This window comes from Perca flavescens, chromosome 6 (genome assembly GCF_004354835.1).
Source record: "Perca flavescens isolate YP-PL-M2 chromosome 6, PFLA_1.0, whole genome shotgun sequence".
NCBI lineage: Eukaryota > Metazoa > Chordata > Actinopteri > Perciformes > Percidae > Perca > Perca flavescens.
The window spans coordinates 30,181,068-30,197,682 of NC_041336.1; the positions used below are offsets into that span (position 1 = coordinate 30,181,068).

Sequence of the window (16,615 nt, forward strand, 5' to 3'; positions counted from 1 at the left end):
GTCACCCTGTGAGATGGATGAGGTGGATGACACATCAATGCGGCTCCAGCTCCATGGGAATTAGAATGCAGGGAGTCAAAGCTGGAGGGTCAGAGGGTCATCAGAGAGCGAGGTGGGTAGGAAGGGATCACTATGACGGACATTCATCCCTCTGTCCAGTTATCTGGCAATAAAAAAGGTTATCTGGGACAGCGTGGGCTATCTGCGACACTGGAGAAGCTCCCACACTGATCAATGGCCAAGTCGGCGGTGAAGCAGCTCCAGAAACTGATACAGGGGAGCGGGTTCATTCTCCCTGGAGGATTAACCTCTGGACCACCTTTAAAATCTTCATCTAGGTGCCTCAGGGAGACTAATGAGAAATAATGAGGTCATTAGATCCCACTGAAGGCCCGCTGTTCCTGGGACTTAAACGTATTATCATCATTATCTCCCGTCCTGGTTCTGGCCGTGAGCTATATTATGAACACAAGAGGAGAAGCCTTAGATTTCAGCTCTGAGGGGAATTTCAGAAGCTGCGGGTAAAGCGGGAGGGATGCATGATGTGAAGAACAGTACCACCGTTATGGTACGTGTCCAAATATGTGTTTTTTTGTTTATTTTCACGGAAGGGATAGCCCTGCTTCCAGGCATTGCACGCTAGTGGGCTACACCCTCCTACGTCCCCGATGGCTGCACCTGATTGGATGAACGCTTCACGTGGGGCTGTCTGCCTCCGGATTTAAAAATGGACCATAATGGCGGCTCATTTGGAAAAGTCTCAGAAAAATGTGCTTCTGAAAACATTTTATTCAAGAAATAGGCTACGCAGTTGCCGAATCCGTCTTCATGTCAGATGGACAACGGTCAGTTTATAAGATTTTCATGAGTTTTTAAGCCGAGCTGCCTGCTCCTCATTTGCATAAAGTAGCCCAGATTCAACTTTATGCAAATGAGGAGGAGAAGCGGAAGGAGAACGCCCCACTTCTCCAAAGTCCCCGCGACGCTACCAGAATGCATTGCACGTAGAAATTAATGGAAAGTGTGGAAATGACGCTTAACTCTATCACTGTTTTTGCTGTTTGTTTGACTTTACACTTGAATTGTATGTGGTTTGCATGTCAAGTGCATTTGAAGTTGAGAGATGAGTCACTAAATGTCACTCGTGACCTAATGGCGCGTTCTTGGCAGAAGTTGGTACCCCAGCTGTGGTCTAGATAGGGAACCCACCGATTGTATCACGGACCCTCAAAGCCTCAAGTCAGCTTCAGTCGACTGCTGTTCCTCCGCAGCCAGACAGCACCGTGTGTAATCTCTCCATTTATTTAAACGAATGTTCACCGTGTAAAGAAAGGGTGCTCAATCATCAAGTGAAGATGGATGAATCGCTCTTGTTCCAGACGGGGTCTTTTACGTTATCTGAGCTGAAGGTGGGTTGTGAGACCCCTCATCATCAGTCTACTGAGAGAGTCTCAGCCTCCCCCAGAAAGCTAACCAGAAGCAATGTTGCGCAGCAGGAGTGTCCATGTCGTAAAAAGGCCTGGCAGTGTGAGGGGGAAAACAAGCCCTATTTTTCCATCCTTTGCCTCCAAAGCTGAGTCGAACAGCTCTGACCTACTCTCTAGGCTCTGGGTTTGGCTGACATGGAAGCTTTGGCTTGCTCGCTGCCACCCAGCCATGTCATGTGGAGCTGCGGAATGGCAGGAGTTCATGGCAAAGGCCAGAGCTGCCATGTTCTTCCCAACTCTTTCAGCACAGTTTTTTCCACCTGGGTGCTCCTCCGCGCGCCAGCGTAAAGCTAGGTGAAGCAGAGTTGGTGTTCCTGTCGATCAGCATCTCCCAGAGAGAGAACTGCGATGACAGATGTGTCAGTGGCACTCCTTGCTTCTTCTCTCCAAGGAACACAGTCTGTGATATACCAGGATCTGCTCCTGTATCTGCTCAGCCAGCTCCAGCATACGCACAGACAGCCCAAGCTTCAGACAGTGGTCAAGCACAGACAGCCCTTCCACTCACACAATAGCATGCACAATTAGAGTTGTGAGAAATAACCCGATTCAACTCTGCAACTGGCTGCAATGTCCTGGGGGCAGGGCTTGGTCCATTCATTGTATTGTGAAAGAGCAGTTAGTAATGCTGTGATGATTAAATGTTCATGGTAAGGCTCAGAGGCCAAAAGCAACTGGTCTTTTTGTTGGTAAGACTGTGCAATTGAAATACCCACAAGCTCAGAATTAGAGTGAGAAAGATAGAACTTGAATGAGAGACATGGAGAGGCTGTCAGCGCTGCCAACTAAAGGTTGCAAAATCCATGTTAGTTGCTTTATACAGCCTTGGTACCAATTTGGCTGAGGCCCACAATGGCTCTTATCCGCCTCCAACCCAACAATTTCCCATGATGTACTTTAAAACTAAAACGATCTTGGAAAAGGCATATCTACTTCCAGCCCTAATTTAATGTGACAAAGCAGCGGGAAATACAACAATGGGATTTAGTAACAGATTTCCTCAGTCCGAGAAATGCAGTAAAAAATAAATCACAATTGGCAATCCAAAGAAATTACCTCTGACAGAGCAGTCCCTAGTGGCACATTAGGCTGGCACTGACGGAGCTGTGATATTTAAACCACCAGGATATTGGCAAACCTGGGCCTTGATCAGACTGGTTGTTGGTTGGCAGCGAACACAGCTGGGATTTCTGCGTTTTTTAAAGTCCCCTGCAGTGGGATAAGGCAACTGGGTTGGTGGCTAGAGTGTGTATGTGTGTGTGTAGCAGTGGGGGGTCCATAATACACCCTGAGGGAGGATGTTTTGAATACAGCCTTGCTCCAATGCCTAACCCTCTCAACACTTTCTCACTTTTAAAAGACAGCTCTTATAGTTGCCTTTCAGCTCATAATTCTTTCAGCCAGAGAGCTTGCGTGTGATACAAAATGACAGAATACGCTTTGGCTTGGGAATGTATGTTAAAACCGAGGTATTATGAAATGTGACTGAGGCGAGAGCATGACTGCACCGCATTCACACAGATTTGGCTGTACATAAAGCAGCACACTGTGTGCCCGTTGCTACAAATCTCCCCTGCAGAGCAGTGGGTTGACACCCACAGACACTGGTGTGGGGCCTCTTCTGGGCGGCTGATAAGAACCCCTGTGGATAACACTGGGTTACTGCATATGGTTTATGGCTCATATCAACACGTCTGTTAGCTGCTGAAAGGAGTTCTTACAAAGCAGAGACCCAGGAACATAATATATGGACATGCAGGAAGGTATTATGCAACAAAAAAAGGCATCGCTAACAAACGGCTACATCTCAGTAAACTGGCTTCTATGAAGGTCTAGCTGAAGTGTAGCTGTAAATGGGCTTCCAGTTATGTTATGTTGCGGAAAGTATAGTTCCCATTGTTGTTGGCTCTAATTATGGAGTTATTTTCTCTGCAGTGTAGAGAAAACCCCAGAAAAGTGAGCCTTACATTTTAAATTCATCAAGCGAAGCATCGTTTCTCAAGTAGTCCTGAATGCAATAAACTTTTTTGAAGTTTTTCTAACCAAAACCAGCATGAATGCAGATTTCTTTGCAAATTGCACAACTGAAAATAATCCAATATTTCATTTTCTTTGTACCTCTTCATTACAAAAAAGTACAATATTCCATAATTTTCTGTTCAAGTTTTTAACATTATTTTTTGGGCATAAAAGGGGAGGGAAGGGGAAATGACATGCAGCAAAGAGCCGCAGGTTGGAATCAAATTTTTAGGTGAGTTAAGGTGAGACTGTGATAACTATAGCTGTGTCCCAATTCAGGGGTCACAGTTTATCCCCTAAAGGATGAGGCCCATACTGGTGGGTCTTTTAGAGGACTAACCTTAAAAGAAATAAGCTAATGGAGGTTGATTTAAAATCAGAGAGAAAAGAAAATACTGGGGGACTCACCGATCCTGCTCTTGATTTCAATAGTCAAAGTCGAAAGCTTATCTTTTCCATTCAAAATCACAACACCCCTACTTACAGTCTGAACTGTGACATCTTACTTCAACACATGGCGAACAACTGGCAAAAAATGTTAATGGTGAAGATATCACACAGCTAATGATTTAGCCCAGTGATAAACTGATGACCTGTCCAGAGTTTAGGGGGCCCAGTGTATGCTAAGATAAGCTACAGCCCACCCATGGTGCTGAAAAGAAATACTTAAAAATGTTAGTTAAATGCTGTTTGGGAAGTTTAAAAATTAGGGTTAGGGTTATATATATTTAGGCCTATATATGTACATTTCAATAATAATAGTGCACTGGCCTTAAGCTTCTTATCGGTCAAACTATCTGTGTGACTTGCCTTGCGTCAAACTCCATAATATTGCTAGAGAAGAGTGAGTTCATCCCTTCTCTCCACCCATGGCTCTCTCTGTCACAAGCCTCAGGAGACCCTTCAGAAAAAGTGAAAGTGAAGTTTCAGCAATCGAGGTGTACAAGCCTCTTGCTTGCTTTGCTTGTTTTCCTTTACACAGGCAGTCCACAAAAAATATTCTTGAATGAGATAAGATCACATAGAAAAACTGGGGTAATAATACGCAGCTGCTCCCTAAGTGATTTCAGAGCCTGTGTTTAAAAAGCTCATGATAACAGAGACGTAATGCCACGTTTCAGGCCTCTTTGGAAACCAGGAGCACCCAGCGGCTCTGACCACATCGGGGGAGAACCCCTCACCCTCATTTGTCCACCGTGCCTTTGAGCTCTTGCGTACCAGTTGCCTGTTTCAATTCACAAAAAATATTCACTGACCCGACAATCAGCTTCCAAAATATCCTCTTATGGAGGTTGGACGTGAACTGTTTAGCGAAAATGACATGCGGAGCGCAGCTGAGAATGAGGCTCAAATAGGAAACTGGATTAGAGTGCCATGACTGAAGCAGCGATCACATCAAAGTAGGTCTCACTTTGAGATCTGATGTTATGTGACAATACAAGATGTTGTTCTATGAGCAGTTTGTACGGAGAGAGATTCAGATTAACTTGCCGCACATCAAGATCCGTTAAAGTCAAAATTCACCCAGCATGGGGATTGTACCAGAGAACAAGATGTCTTTCTTTTCCAATTCTCTGAGTCATAAAAAATAGGGTGAGTTCCGACCTCCCAGTGAAACCAGGGTTCACACACTCTAAAACTCGGATCCAAACCAAGCCATACCTGAATGTAGGCTTGCTGGGACTAAAGTTAGCAAGCCAGCTAAGAGCACGCGGCACGTAAATGAAGTTTTCCAGCTGGAGGCGCATTTTTCTTGTTAGCGGCTAACTACATCCTCACACCTGCTTACTAGCGGAACGGCCTGTCAAGTGAATGCACAGAGAGGATATAAACCCTTTATCTAATTCCTGGTAAGCTAAGGAACAAGCCTACCCCCAAAATATCGAGGTAACAGAGCATTTGTGGTATCAGCAACTGTTATGTTAGATGCATCTTCCACTGCTACATTTAAAAAGTCATCATTGTAACAAGGTGCTAATTAATGCATTACTACCCAATACTGATGTAGAATCACAGCTTGTCCAACTTAACATGAACATGCTCATGCCATTAAATTGCCAGATATCTGGGTACTGAACTGCTACAGCTATTATTTCTAGTCAGTTATATTACTATAAGTGCCACAGCACATCGTGCCAAATGCTATAATTACAACAGTGTCTCTGTGTCCCAAGCGGCAGCGGCAGATGGCCACCCCCCCCTAGAGCCAGGGTCTGTCTGAGGTTTCTGCCTGTAAAAAGGAAGTTTGTCCTCGACACTGTCCAAATGATTGCTCGTGGGAAATTGAAATTGTTGGGTCTTTGTAAATTATAGAGTGTGGTATAGACCTACTTTATCTGTAGAGTGTCCTGAGATAACCCCTGTTGTAATTTGACACTATAAATAAAATTGAATTGAATTCATTTTCTAAACCATATAAATTACCAACATCCAAAGTTAGCTGGTGCAGCTTTAACTTGCTTTTATTTTCTAAATCAAATGGACCAGCGGATGTACTTGCAGTGATTGGTCGGCAGTGACTGGTTAAGCAGTTTTCTTTCTGCGGTTGCTAAATATTCACATTATTGGGCCTAAAGGTCCGGACACCCTCCTCTGGGGCTTGCGTCTGTCAGGAGTTTGGCTCAGGGAACCAAATGAGTTCAAGTTCCTCTCTGTTTTTTTATATGAAACACTCAGCCAACACCTTGGGCTTGGTGTAAAGCTATAAAGACTCTTGCTCTCTCTCTTTGAGCATATTCCATGTTAAAATAAGGTTATGAGAACAGGGTGCTACATGAGGAGGAAAGGGAGACATTTCATTAATTGGATTTTAGAGTTATTCTTTAACGAGAATCATGAGAGCACATCAATTTTTTGATGTCATTGTTTGGAGTTTTTTTTAATAGTATAAACCATAATTTAGAGTGTGTGAGAGCGAAGGGGTGGTCTGTTTCAAGTTATTAAAACCAAAACAGTATTTTCCACAAAAACATATGGTGAAAAGCAAAATATCTTGATTTTATCGCTGAAACAAAGTGATTAAAAGTGAGTGTTTGAGCATGAATACACTAATAATGTTAAGGGTTAATGCTTTGCTACACATGATATATATAGATAGATAGATAGATAGATAGATAGATAGATAGATAGATAGATAGATACTTTAGGACAACTCATTCATTCATTGGATGTGCTTATTAAAAGTTATTTGTACAAAAAGTTGCAGAGAATGTAAATATGAGTCCAGTTACAGTTACTGATTGAGTCCAGAAGGAATCGAGCAGCCTGCCAGTCCAATGATGTCCATTCTTTGTGGGGATGAATTAAAAGGTTTGATGGCCGCCGGCCCCCCCATGTGCTGCTCGGTGGAACACCTTGGGGGTTTAGGTCTTTGGCTGATGACGCTCCTCTTCTCAACCACTATGTCGCGGAGGGGTTGGGAGACGTTGTTCAGGATGATAACCAAACATGGACAATATCCTGTTCTCCGTGACCACCTCCAGAGAGTCCAGCTCAACTCCTCCTCCAATCACTGGACTAGCTTTTTAAGTCCCTCGCCCTCACGCTCCGTCCCTAGCACATGGCAGTATAGAAGATTGGCACTGGCCACCACAGACTGGTAGAACATCTGCAGCATCGTGCTGCAGACGTTTAAGCCTATGAGCCTCCGCAGGAAGTAGAGCTGGCTCTGACCCTTCTTGTAGGGGGCCTCTGTGCAGCCTTGTCATCCAGGTGCACTCTGAGGTAATATAGGAGTGAGCCACCTCAACATCCTCCCCATGATGGATACAGGGGTAGGGCTGCACGATATGAAGAAAATATCTAATTGCGATTATTTTGACTGATATGCGATTGCGCTATGATTCACGATATCATTGTTCTCATTTTCATTAGAAGATAAAAAAAAATTATAAATTAAATTAGTATAGTGTAATTTCTGCAAGGATTTTTTTTCTTTGTCTGTAGGGTAGGATATGATTTGTAGGCTGGAACGTCTCTGCAGCACCACAATACTTCAAAATGGTTTGACACATATTTTGCCACATTGACTCTGTGTGGTGAACAGGAAGGGGGAGGAGACTGTTCCCTGGGGGGGCCCCCTGTGTTGCTCATCACAGTTCCTGAAATACATTATGTTTTGGTTTTATTCTTATCAAACTTCAATGAACGCACAGTTGATGGTGAAGAATCTGGACACGTCAGTTGTGACTGGCTTTCTGTTCGGAGTCAAAAACTACTTTTGGCTGCCAAGAAATGACACTGTCTGGTGAAAGTCTCAACCCACAAGCCCTTGCAGGCAGTCAACAAAAGAAGTTTCATGCTCTAATGCGAATATCTAATAATCTTTGTAGTTCAGATGATGGCCAAAAGGCCTGGTTTTTACATTTTAATGTGACGATACAAGTCTCTGGAGTAGGTTTGGCCGAATCTTGCCTGCATCTTGGTTGCATTTGCACCTGGGTTTTATGCTTTCAAACATCATCGTGACTGTAGGAAGTTTAGTATTGTAGGTGTAAAGGGAGTGTTCAAGAGAAATGAGAAACAGTGCTAATACTAGCTGGAGTTCACTGTTTAATCCCAAGGGAGACACTGCTAAGACAAGGCTTCACTATTTACATCCACCTGTGTGAACAGATGAGCCGTTCAAATTGTGAGGTATGTGTGTCTCCTCTGGATAGTTGACAATAAATCATGTGTTATGGGAAAAAGGGGAAAATGGAGTGGTGGGGTTGTTCGGGAAAAGTCAGCGGTGTAGGAGATTGAGGGGTAGGGGTATGTGGTGGAGTGTGAGGGAGACTGGGGGGGGGGTTAAAGTTGATCGTACTTACTGGAGCACATGTTGAGTTCAGGGCTGCGCATGCCGTAGTATCCGGCTGGACAGTCGTGAAGACACTCCCCATACTGCCTCATCCTCTCTCTCCGCAAAAACAGGAAGAGTTTGGGCTGGCAGTTTACACAGCCGTTGTCCCTGGAGCACACCGAGCAGCCTTTACAGATGGGGTACGCTCCATAGCTAGCTGCAGGACAAACACAGAAGAGTGAACAAACAACAAAGGTGATAAAAAGATGGAAGTACATACGTAAAGTTGTCACCGTCAGTATGCTTCGACCAAAGTGCTCATTAAATGGTCGATCTGAAACCACCTGCCTCCACACACGTTTTTGATGCTGACTTGGGGCTCCCCTCCAACAATTTTTTGTAACTTTCTGAAACAAAAATCCGATAAGCATGCCAGCTTCATGCAGCAGGTAGCCAGGTGTACGCATGTGAGAAAACAAGATTAGAATTTGTATTTCACGCCCTCTATTTCATTCTTTACAAAAATGTCATACATACAAATGAGTGCCGTTTGAGTGCTCGAATGCCTTTGAGGAAAGATTGTCCAAAGTGTGTGCAGTTATCTGAATTTGAATGATCATCATATCTCACCAATCTCTATGATGGCAGGATTTTTACCCTTTCGAATGGGATTGTTTAGAACAGCTTTAAACACGTTTGCCTTCAGACGTGGTTGGACGACATGCAGCATTAAATTTTCGAGCATAGTACGTACTATACATTGACAAAAAGTTGCCCAACAAATAAATTAAAACCTACAAACTATCTGGCTTCAAAACTATGCTAAGGCACACACATGCTTTTCACTGTTTTCCTATCAGGAGAGCACCAAACTTCTAGGCATTGCACAATGCTTGCATTTTACACCTCACCACTGTGCTCAATATACCTTCAAATAAGCAACATGTGAGATGACCATCTACTGTGACGTAACATGAAAGCGACCAGTGATCGCCAAAAAGGATAAGAAAGTTTGAATGCACCCATCCTTTATTGATCTTCAGATTGAAATCCATCTCTTGCTCTGAAGGACAGTTATTGACTGCCTACATCTATGCTAAATTTAAATACGGTGCGTTAAATTAACATTTGGCTCATTTTGTTATTCAATTTTCCTGGCAGTTTCCTGCTGCCTTGTGCATGATGGTGACGTAAACCCAATTACAGTTAGGGTTAGGGTTATGCTACAGTGAACATAGCTCCTATAGCTCATCATGTGTAGAGGGCCAAAGAGAATGTAGCAATGTTTAAAGCGCTATGGTTAGTTTTTCGCTACAGCCACATTGGAAGCTGGATCTAGCATTGTGGTTGAGGAGGCTGTTTATTTTGCACTAGTTACAGAAAAGCAAAGTTCTTTTAGATCGTTGTATCATCCCTCTTGTGTGGATGACCCGGACTTTACCCCTGATGACAAAGACAGGATGAACTCGAGGCAACAGACTCAACTGTGGGAGGGCTGACCAGTAGAATACAAGCCGAGTACAAGAATGAAACCAAAACAACCATAATAGATATATCAGCAGGATGTTCTCTAACTCATAGTAAATATGTCCAATTCAACAATTTGTCATTCATACAAACTCTGGCTCCCCTCTCGCCGTTCGAATGCTGATTGGTTATGAATGTGAATATTGCATTAATTCTGGTCAGAGCTGGCCTCTTGAACGATTTTGTTGAGACAGCCGATGAAAGCCCCCAAAACCGCAGTGGCTCTGGCCTCGGCTCGAGTTGCCTGCGGAAGACAAAGGAGCCAGTAACAAGACAGTCCATTCCACAATAAGTGACTTTCAATGTAAACTCCTTAGCGTCCCGTTTACAGGAAAATGTCCTTGGGCGAATCCAACCTCTCCAAACGAGAGACACTACAGTTGAGCGAAGCCAAGTCTTAAATATCACAAGCAGGGACCGCGTAACAGCGTCGCTCAAACTGAGCGACCTACCACAACGCTTAATAAAACACTGTGCAGCAAAGTGGACAAATCCTGAGAGACAAAGCAGAGCATGCATGCGTTCCTGGCCGCGGATTCATCAGCATATTAGATTTCTCCCGAACAGATTCACCCAGACGAACGTGAGCGCTAAGTGGGCCCAGTGCAGGCATCAGTTTGTAATCATGTAAAAATCAGTCAGCGAATGTCAGACTCATCTTCTTTCATTTCTTTTGTTGGTGTGCTGGGAGACGATCTTCAGAGAGGTATGCTGGCTCTGCCAAACTACACTCGTTTTCCTGAAGCCGGAGTGGATGGAAGTAAGATTAAGTGCGAATCAGAATGTGTCTCTGATGGTCTATAGGGATGAGGTTTACAGCGACACCCCATCGATCACAGCAGCGCCAGGAAGTGCGCTCCAAGCCTATTCATCACGCAGACTGGTGATTGTTCATCTCCAGTCGGCACTCGCTCGATAAGACATGAAGGAGAAAAGACAGAATTGGCCGTTCCAAATCTCAGATGGAAAATTGTGTCTTATGTTCAACTGACAATCCAATATCTAAGATATTATTTCCTATTTCAGTTGTGCCAATGCGGGTTGTCTCTCAATTCAGTACAGCTTCTTCAGAGTCACTTGGCTCTACTTGGTGGACACAGGAGCTGTTTATCAAGTTTACAACTGGCCTTTAACTAAGTACAGTATGTCAAATGTAAAGCTGTTTTTGAATTTTAGGATATAGTTTTTAAATCATATGCCTTGCAGGAATTGCTCAAATAATGTGCCGGCCTTTATTTATGTATTATCACACATAAAATTGAAATAGGTCTACTTAATATTAATTACTTATATTAAATTGAAACGATAGTAAATGTCGATTTTGTTTTTAAAAAAACCAAACTGTTGCAGCTGTATTCAAAATGTTTCAGGTAACACCACAAACGTAATTTCTAAAATATAGCTCATATTTCTGTCAGTCCTTCCATTCAGTAAAACTAAACTGCAACATTAGACCTAACCTCATACTTAAACATATATTTCTGTAGAATATACAATCTGGATGTGTTTACAGCAAACTGACATTCACATTAGCTTGGTCACATTTACTCTCTCTGCCCTCGCCAAACTTGAATACAACACTGACAGGAAGGAAAAGCCAACTTGGCAAAAGCAAAGAACTGTGAAGCTGGAAAGCTTATTTCCCCAGTCTGTTATGAGTGTGCTCTACTCTACAACTATTGACAGAGTGCTAACAATACTATCCTAACAATAATAGAAAAATAAAGCCAGGGCCTGTGGTTATCTTAGATCATTGGCCAGTCAATCAGCAGAGACATTACAGTCACTGAAAAGTTTCTTTATGACTGCGGCTCAAAAAAGCCAGCTCACTCTTTGTTGTCAAACATTTGTTTTGCTGGTTGCTAATCTCGCAATGCACGCTGATTGAGGACAACATAATCACGCGCCGTTTGAACGCAGCAGATCCCACATCCTGGAATTAGCGTACGATTGGGAGGGAAAAAGGGGGGAAAGGAAAGGCTGTACACGGTGCAGAGAAACTCTTTTGGTGCTGATCTTGGGAGATTAGCTTGTGTGTGTGTGTGTGTGTGTCTGTGGAAAGGTTTGGAGGTTCAGGCCACAGGTATGTCAGGAAGGAGGCCACAATTCACAGTGTCTGGAGCAGCGCTGTCCAACTCTCGTCCTACACTACCGGCATAACGTCTAGCGCACTTTACACCAATCTGTCGACCGCCAGCAGATTTCAGCCATTCTTAAAGAATATACATGTGAATATGATTTTTGAGACTAGAAGAAATATAAGAGTATCGTCTTTACAGCAGAACTGAGACTGTTGAAAAAAAGTATTCAGAAGAGGCTTAAAAATCTTTACCACAGGGTGCTTTATTGGCATGAAAATTGAAAACAGTTTGCCAAAGCATGTAGTAGCCATGTTTTAAAGTGGCACTGAAGAGGAGAAAATCAAAGGGAAATGGGTAAAGTGTTAGTTCTGAAGTCTCTATAGATCATTGCAGCTTAACCTAATTTGGCAGGACCATCGTGTTTAGTGTGCTGGGGAATGTGTTCTGAGTTATGGATGTGCTTTTTGTTTTGCAGATTGTTTCATTTGTCTTATTTTCTCAAACAGCAGACATGTCCAAACCCAGTCCTCCCGACTGATAACCGCGTTTGACACATGTTGAACTGCGCTCTATGGCTTCTTCTTTCCCCACAAATCACGTAATGCCTCGGCTCTTCTAGCGTTTCTTCTGTCAGTCACGTTGAAACCAAAGTGACCCAGGCACATCGAAAAGCCACGCAGGAAGTGGTCTTCGTGAAATTAGAGATACCAGGTTTACCATACGTGTTTTTGGAGACAGTAGAGGAGCGTACACGCCATTCGAAGTGGCACCCCCTGCACACGATAAACCGATGCCGTTTACGGTTTCAACCACAGAATACATATTACGTGAAACAAAACAAATCCGCAGTTCCCACTTCTGACAGCTAACTGTGGATCCCTCTAAGCCTTAAGTATTGTATTTACAAAAGACAGGGTCCATCACTGAAGAAGCTTTTGCAAGAACCTTTAAACACAAAGACTTAATAAGTGCCACAATGTGTCATGTCTACAGGGCAGAGGGCTGCTATAAAGCTGCTGCTCTTGTACAAGAACCACATGAAGGATCCTTCATTATGTTCGTTCTCACACATCAACAATATATTGTGACAGCTTGACTGAGGATGATTTTGTGCAACACATTTTTGTGCAGGTCTTAAAAGAATATTTCAACTTTTTGGGCCGCTTTCTTGCCGCGAGTTAGATGAAGAAGATATACCTCCCTTATGTCCGTGTGTAAATATGAAGCCACAGCCAGCCCCCCCCCTGTTAGCTTAGCTTAGAAAAAAAAATCTAGAAACAGGAAAACAATCATCCTGGCTCCGTGAAAAAAACTAAGTGTTGTTTTATATTAAACAAATTACATGAAATGTGTTATTTAGTGAGTTTAAGAGGTGCTAGTAGGCGGATTTCGTTACCTTAAACAGAGTCAAGCTAGCTGTTCCCCTGTTTCTGGTATTTATGCTGCTAGCGTCAGCTACGTAGTATGTAGGCCAATAGACGTGAGAGTGGTGTGGATCTTCTCATCTAACTTTCGCCAAAAAACAGTGAATACGTTTACTACCCCAAACACCGAGACAATTTTTAATAAGAACATCACAATTAAGACCATGAAATAGCATTACTCAGTGAAACGGCCTTGCAGATATTCATTGATAAGTATCTAGGATGTTCAGGTGACGTTTTGATCTTTCATTCAGGCGAAAGAGTCGAGCTCACAACATGAAGAATGACAGCATGTTTGGAGCGTAGCGCTTTCATTCTACAGCCGCAGGCTTGCTGGGAGGTTTGTTCTGAAGCAGCTCAGGAGCAATTAGGGTCGCAGTAAGATCCAGCAGAAACCCAAACTCTGTCTCAGGTACGTTTTTATGAGTCCAAAGCAAGCGTGACAGACTGCGCTGGAGGCTGCCAAAAGCCTCCACATATACAGAGGGTTCCATCCCACAGCCGTCTCACTTCCTGCCTTCCACTCACCTACCGTTACCCATGAAATCATTCACATTGACCCATTCCAACTTGCTGCAACCCGAAACCCTAACAAGGCAAATTGCACATAATTTTTGTGTTTCTTTTAGAGCCCCGAACTTTAAAATGAGAACAAGAAGACATTCTAACGTACGGTTTCACTGATGTGGGCTCTTGTGAGCTGACTTCGATAAAAAAAAAAAAAAAAAAAAAAAAACGTTTTAGAGCCCGCGCTGCTGAAAACTGATACTTTGGAACCATTTTTCAGCTCTTTAAATTTGACAATTTTATTATAATGCTAAAGAATAACATAAAGAAAATGCATTATATTATTAGAAATATAGTATAATATAAACCTACTTTATCACATCCATCATGTCAGAGGTGTAAAATACAAACTGGACCGTATCTGATTTTTTATTCAAATAGTAGCTTTCCCTATGTGTAATGTTTCATGGACAAAATGGGATGAACTAATCCATCCAATCCAACATTCACATTCATGTTGCTTTCACATGGATTATTTGTGGTCTGCCGTATTAAAATTAAAAATGGTTTTAAAAAAGGGGATACATGCCTCTTTCTCACCTCTCAGCTGCTTCGATTAATCACAGACTTGTCGACGAGCATCAACGATATTTTCTTTGAGACCAAACCCCATCCAGTCATCACTTCTCTAACCTGCAACCCCTACTTTTATTAGGATTATTGATTTCGTTCCCCTGTAAAAACCCAAAGTGAGTGCAGCGGGTCACCCATAGTTGAGCATTCGATCCAGTCTCATGGCAGTACGTGAAATGGTCACGTTATTTGGAGCATTAGACATAAACCAAAATGTGTCCACAGGGCACAGAGGTATAAAACAAAGGCAATCAAGATGGTTGTTCTGATGTGACCCTAGTTTATCTGTCACACATCATTTCAAACCACACAAAATGGAGAACGATAGCAAAGGATAGAAACTGGATAAAAGTTGTGTCTTGATTTACTAATAAGTTGATCTGGAAGTGCAGCAGACTTGAGGCAATGAATATCATAACGCAGCAGTGAATTCCAAACCCGGCGAAGGGGAGGACAAGAGCTTATATTAAAATACAACTGTTTCTATTCTCACAGTTCGCCTCCATTTCTCCGAGGGCCCCTGGTATGTAAATCTAATAATACAGCCTGTGAATGCAACTTACCAGCAGCCACACTGTCCATTGTTTGGTAAAGGCACTTACAGTGCAGTCTATGAGAAAGTTCATCACGTGACACGACAAAAAAGTTATTCACTACATAGACACTAACTATAAATGCCATATGAAGAGGCAGCGATGGCAAACCTCAAGTTTTGGAGTTGCATAGCAGCAGCAGGTCAAAAAGATATGTGCTCTCATGTGGAAAGCATCACATCCACCAACAGAATTATACACTTTCCTCGTGGCACTGAGACAATTATTGTTTATTGTCCACCCCCCCTATATGATGGTATAAGCTTACTGCTGCTCCACTTTAGAGGAAAAAGAGAAAGCTTGGCAGAGAGAAAGGGCAGATACGGGACAGAGCAGCACCGCAGCCATCAGCCGACGGGCGGCGGACTGAACCGTGAGAAGCAACGGGGGCTTTCTGGATCTCTGTTCAAACCCCCCTAACCATCCAGGCTTACACGGTGTAGCTGTAAAAGGCAGCAGAGCAGACGATGTCAACCCTCGCACTCAGAGTTCACCAGCCGTTGTTACATCTCAACATTGTTTCAAGCTCGTTAAAAGCTGGTGCATGGAAAATGAAATCAAACCGCCCGCTTTTCAGGCCCGTGACTTTATTTGTCATGGAACTGGAAGTTGCACTTAGCTCAAAGATTGTGGAGAAAAAACAGAAGAGGGTGAGAGGGGGTACTTCGGGCCTGTACGCTAAAGGCACATTTCTGTTCCAATTTAGCAGAAAATATGTTGGACTTGCCTCCGACTCCTTTCCAGCTGGAAATAGTCAGGTTTTAGGATCTACGTTTTTTTCCTCCGGTTTACTTTAACAGATCATACTGTAAGCACATGTTTATAATTCAGGACAGTCCTGCTGCTTATAATGATTTTGCAGCATGAGACTGAGCAAACACATTTGCTGTCAGACATAATAGTTTGGCTAAACTGACACAGATCCACCGGGCGAGGCGGGCAGCACAGAGATTTGAACCTTCACTTGAAAGGATGGTGGTTTACATAGTGAATGGGTAAAACAGGCAGCCGTGGTTCAAACAGGCAACTGGAAAACGGGGGCCAATTTAAAGCTGCACTTTTTAGTACACAATAAAACAGAAGCGCAAGGTAATTTACGTTGGTGTGATTCAACAGGTTGGGACACGTTCACATGCAGGTGAGAAAACTACATTTGAGTCATTGGATGACCACATCACCGTCAAACAAAGTGTTTGTTGTTAAAGGAATACTTATACGCATTTTTCGGAAATATGCAAATTTGATTTCTTGCCCAGTTGGAGTTCAACGAGAAGATCGAGACCATTCTCGGGAGCAGTAACTGCCTGGAGTCTCTGCTGGTGTAGCGGTGAACTGTCGTTTTTAAATGAAGGTTTTTGTACAGATTAAACAATCGAGAAATAACTTGTTAATCAGAGGTGCTAATAGGCGGATTTTGTTTTCAATTTGGACAGAGGAATGCTAGCTGCTTTCCTGTCTCCCGTCTTTATGATAAGCTAAGCTAAACGCTGCTGGCTCTGCTAGAAATGTTTTCGTACAGATGTGAGAGTGGTATTGCACTTTTCATGTGAGAATTAGAAATAGA

General features: G+C 43.0%; 1 protein-coding gene across 3 annotated transcripts in view; it reads right to left on the minus strand.

Moving 5' to 3' along the window:
* rspo2 (R-spondin 2) overlaps nt 1-16,615 on the minus strand; it is a 68,930-nt gene that overhangs the window by 29,741 nt on the left and 22,574 nt on the right. For all 3 annotated transcript variants that reach the window (XM_028581353.1, XM_028581351.1, XM_028581354.1), the window contains one exon: nt 8,315-8,503. In XM_028581353.1, coding sequence (XP_028437154.1) covers nt 8,315-8,503 — 189 coding nt within the window. The remainder of the gene's footprint in view (nt 1-8,314; nt 8,504-16,615) is intronic.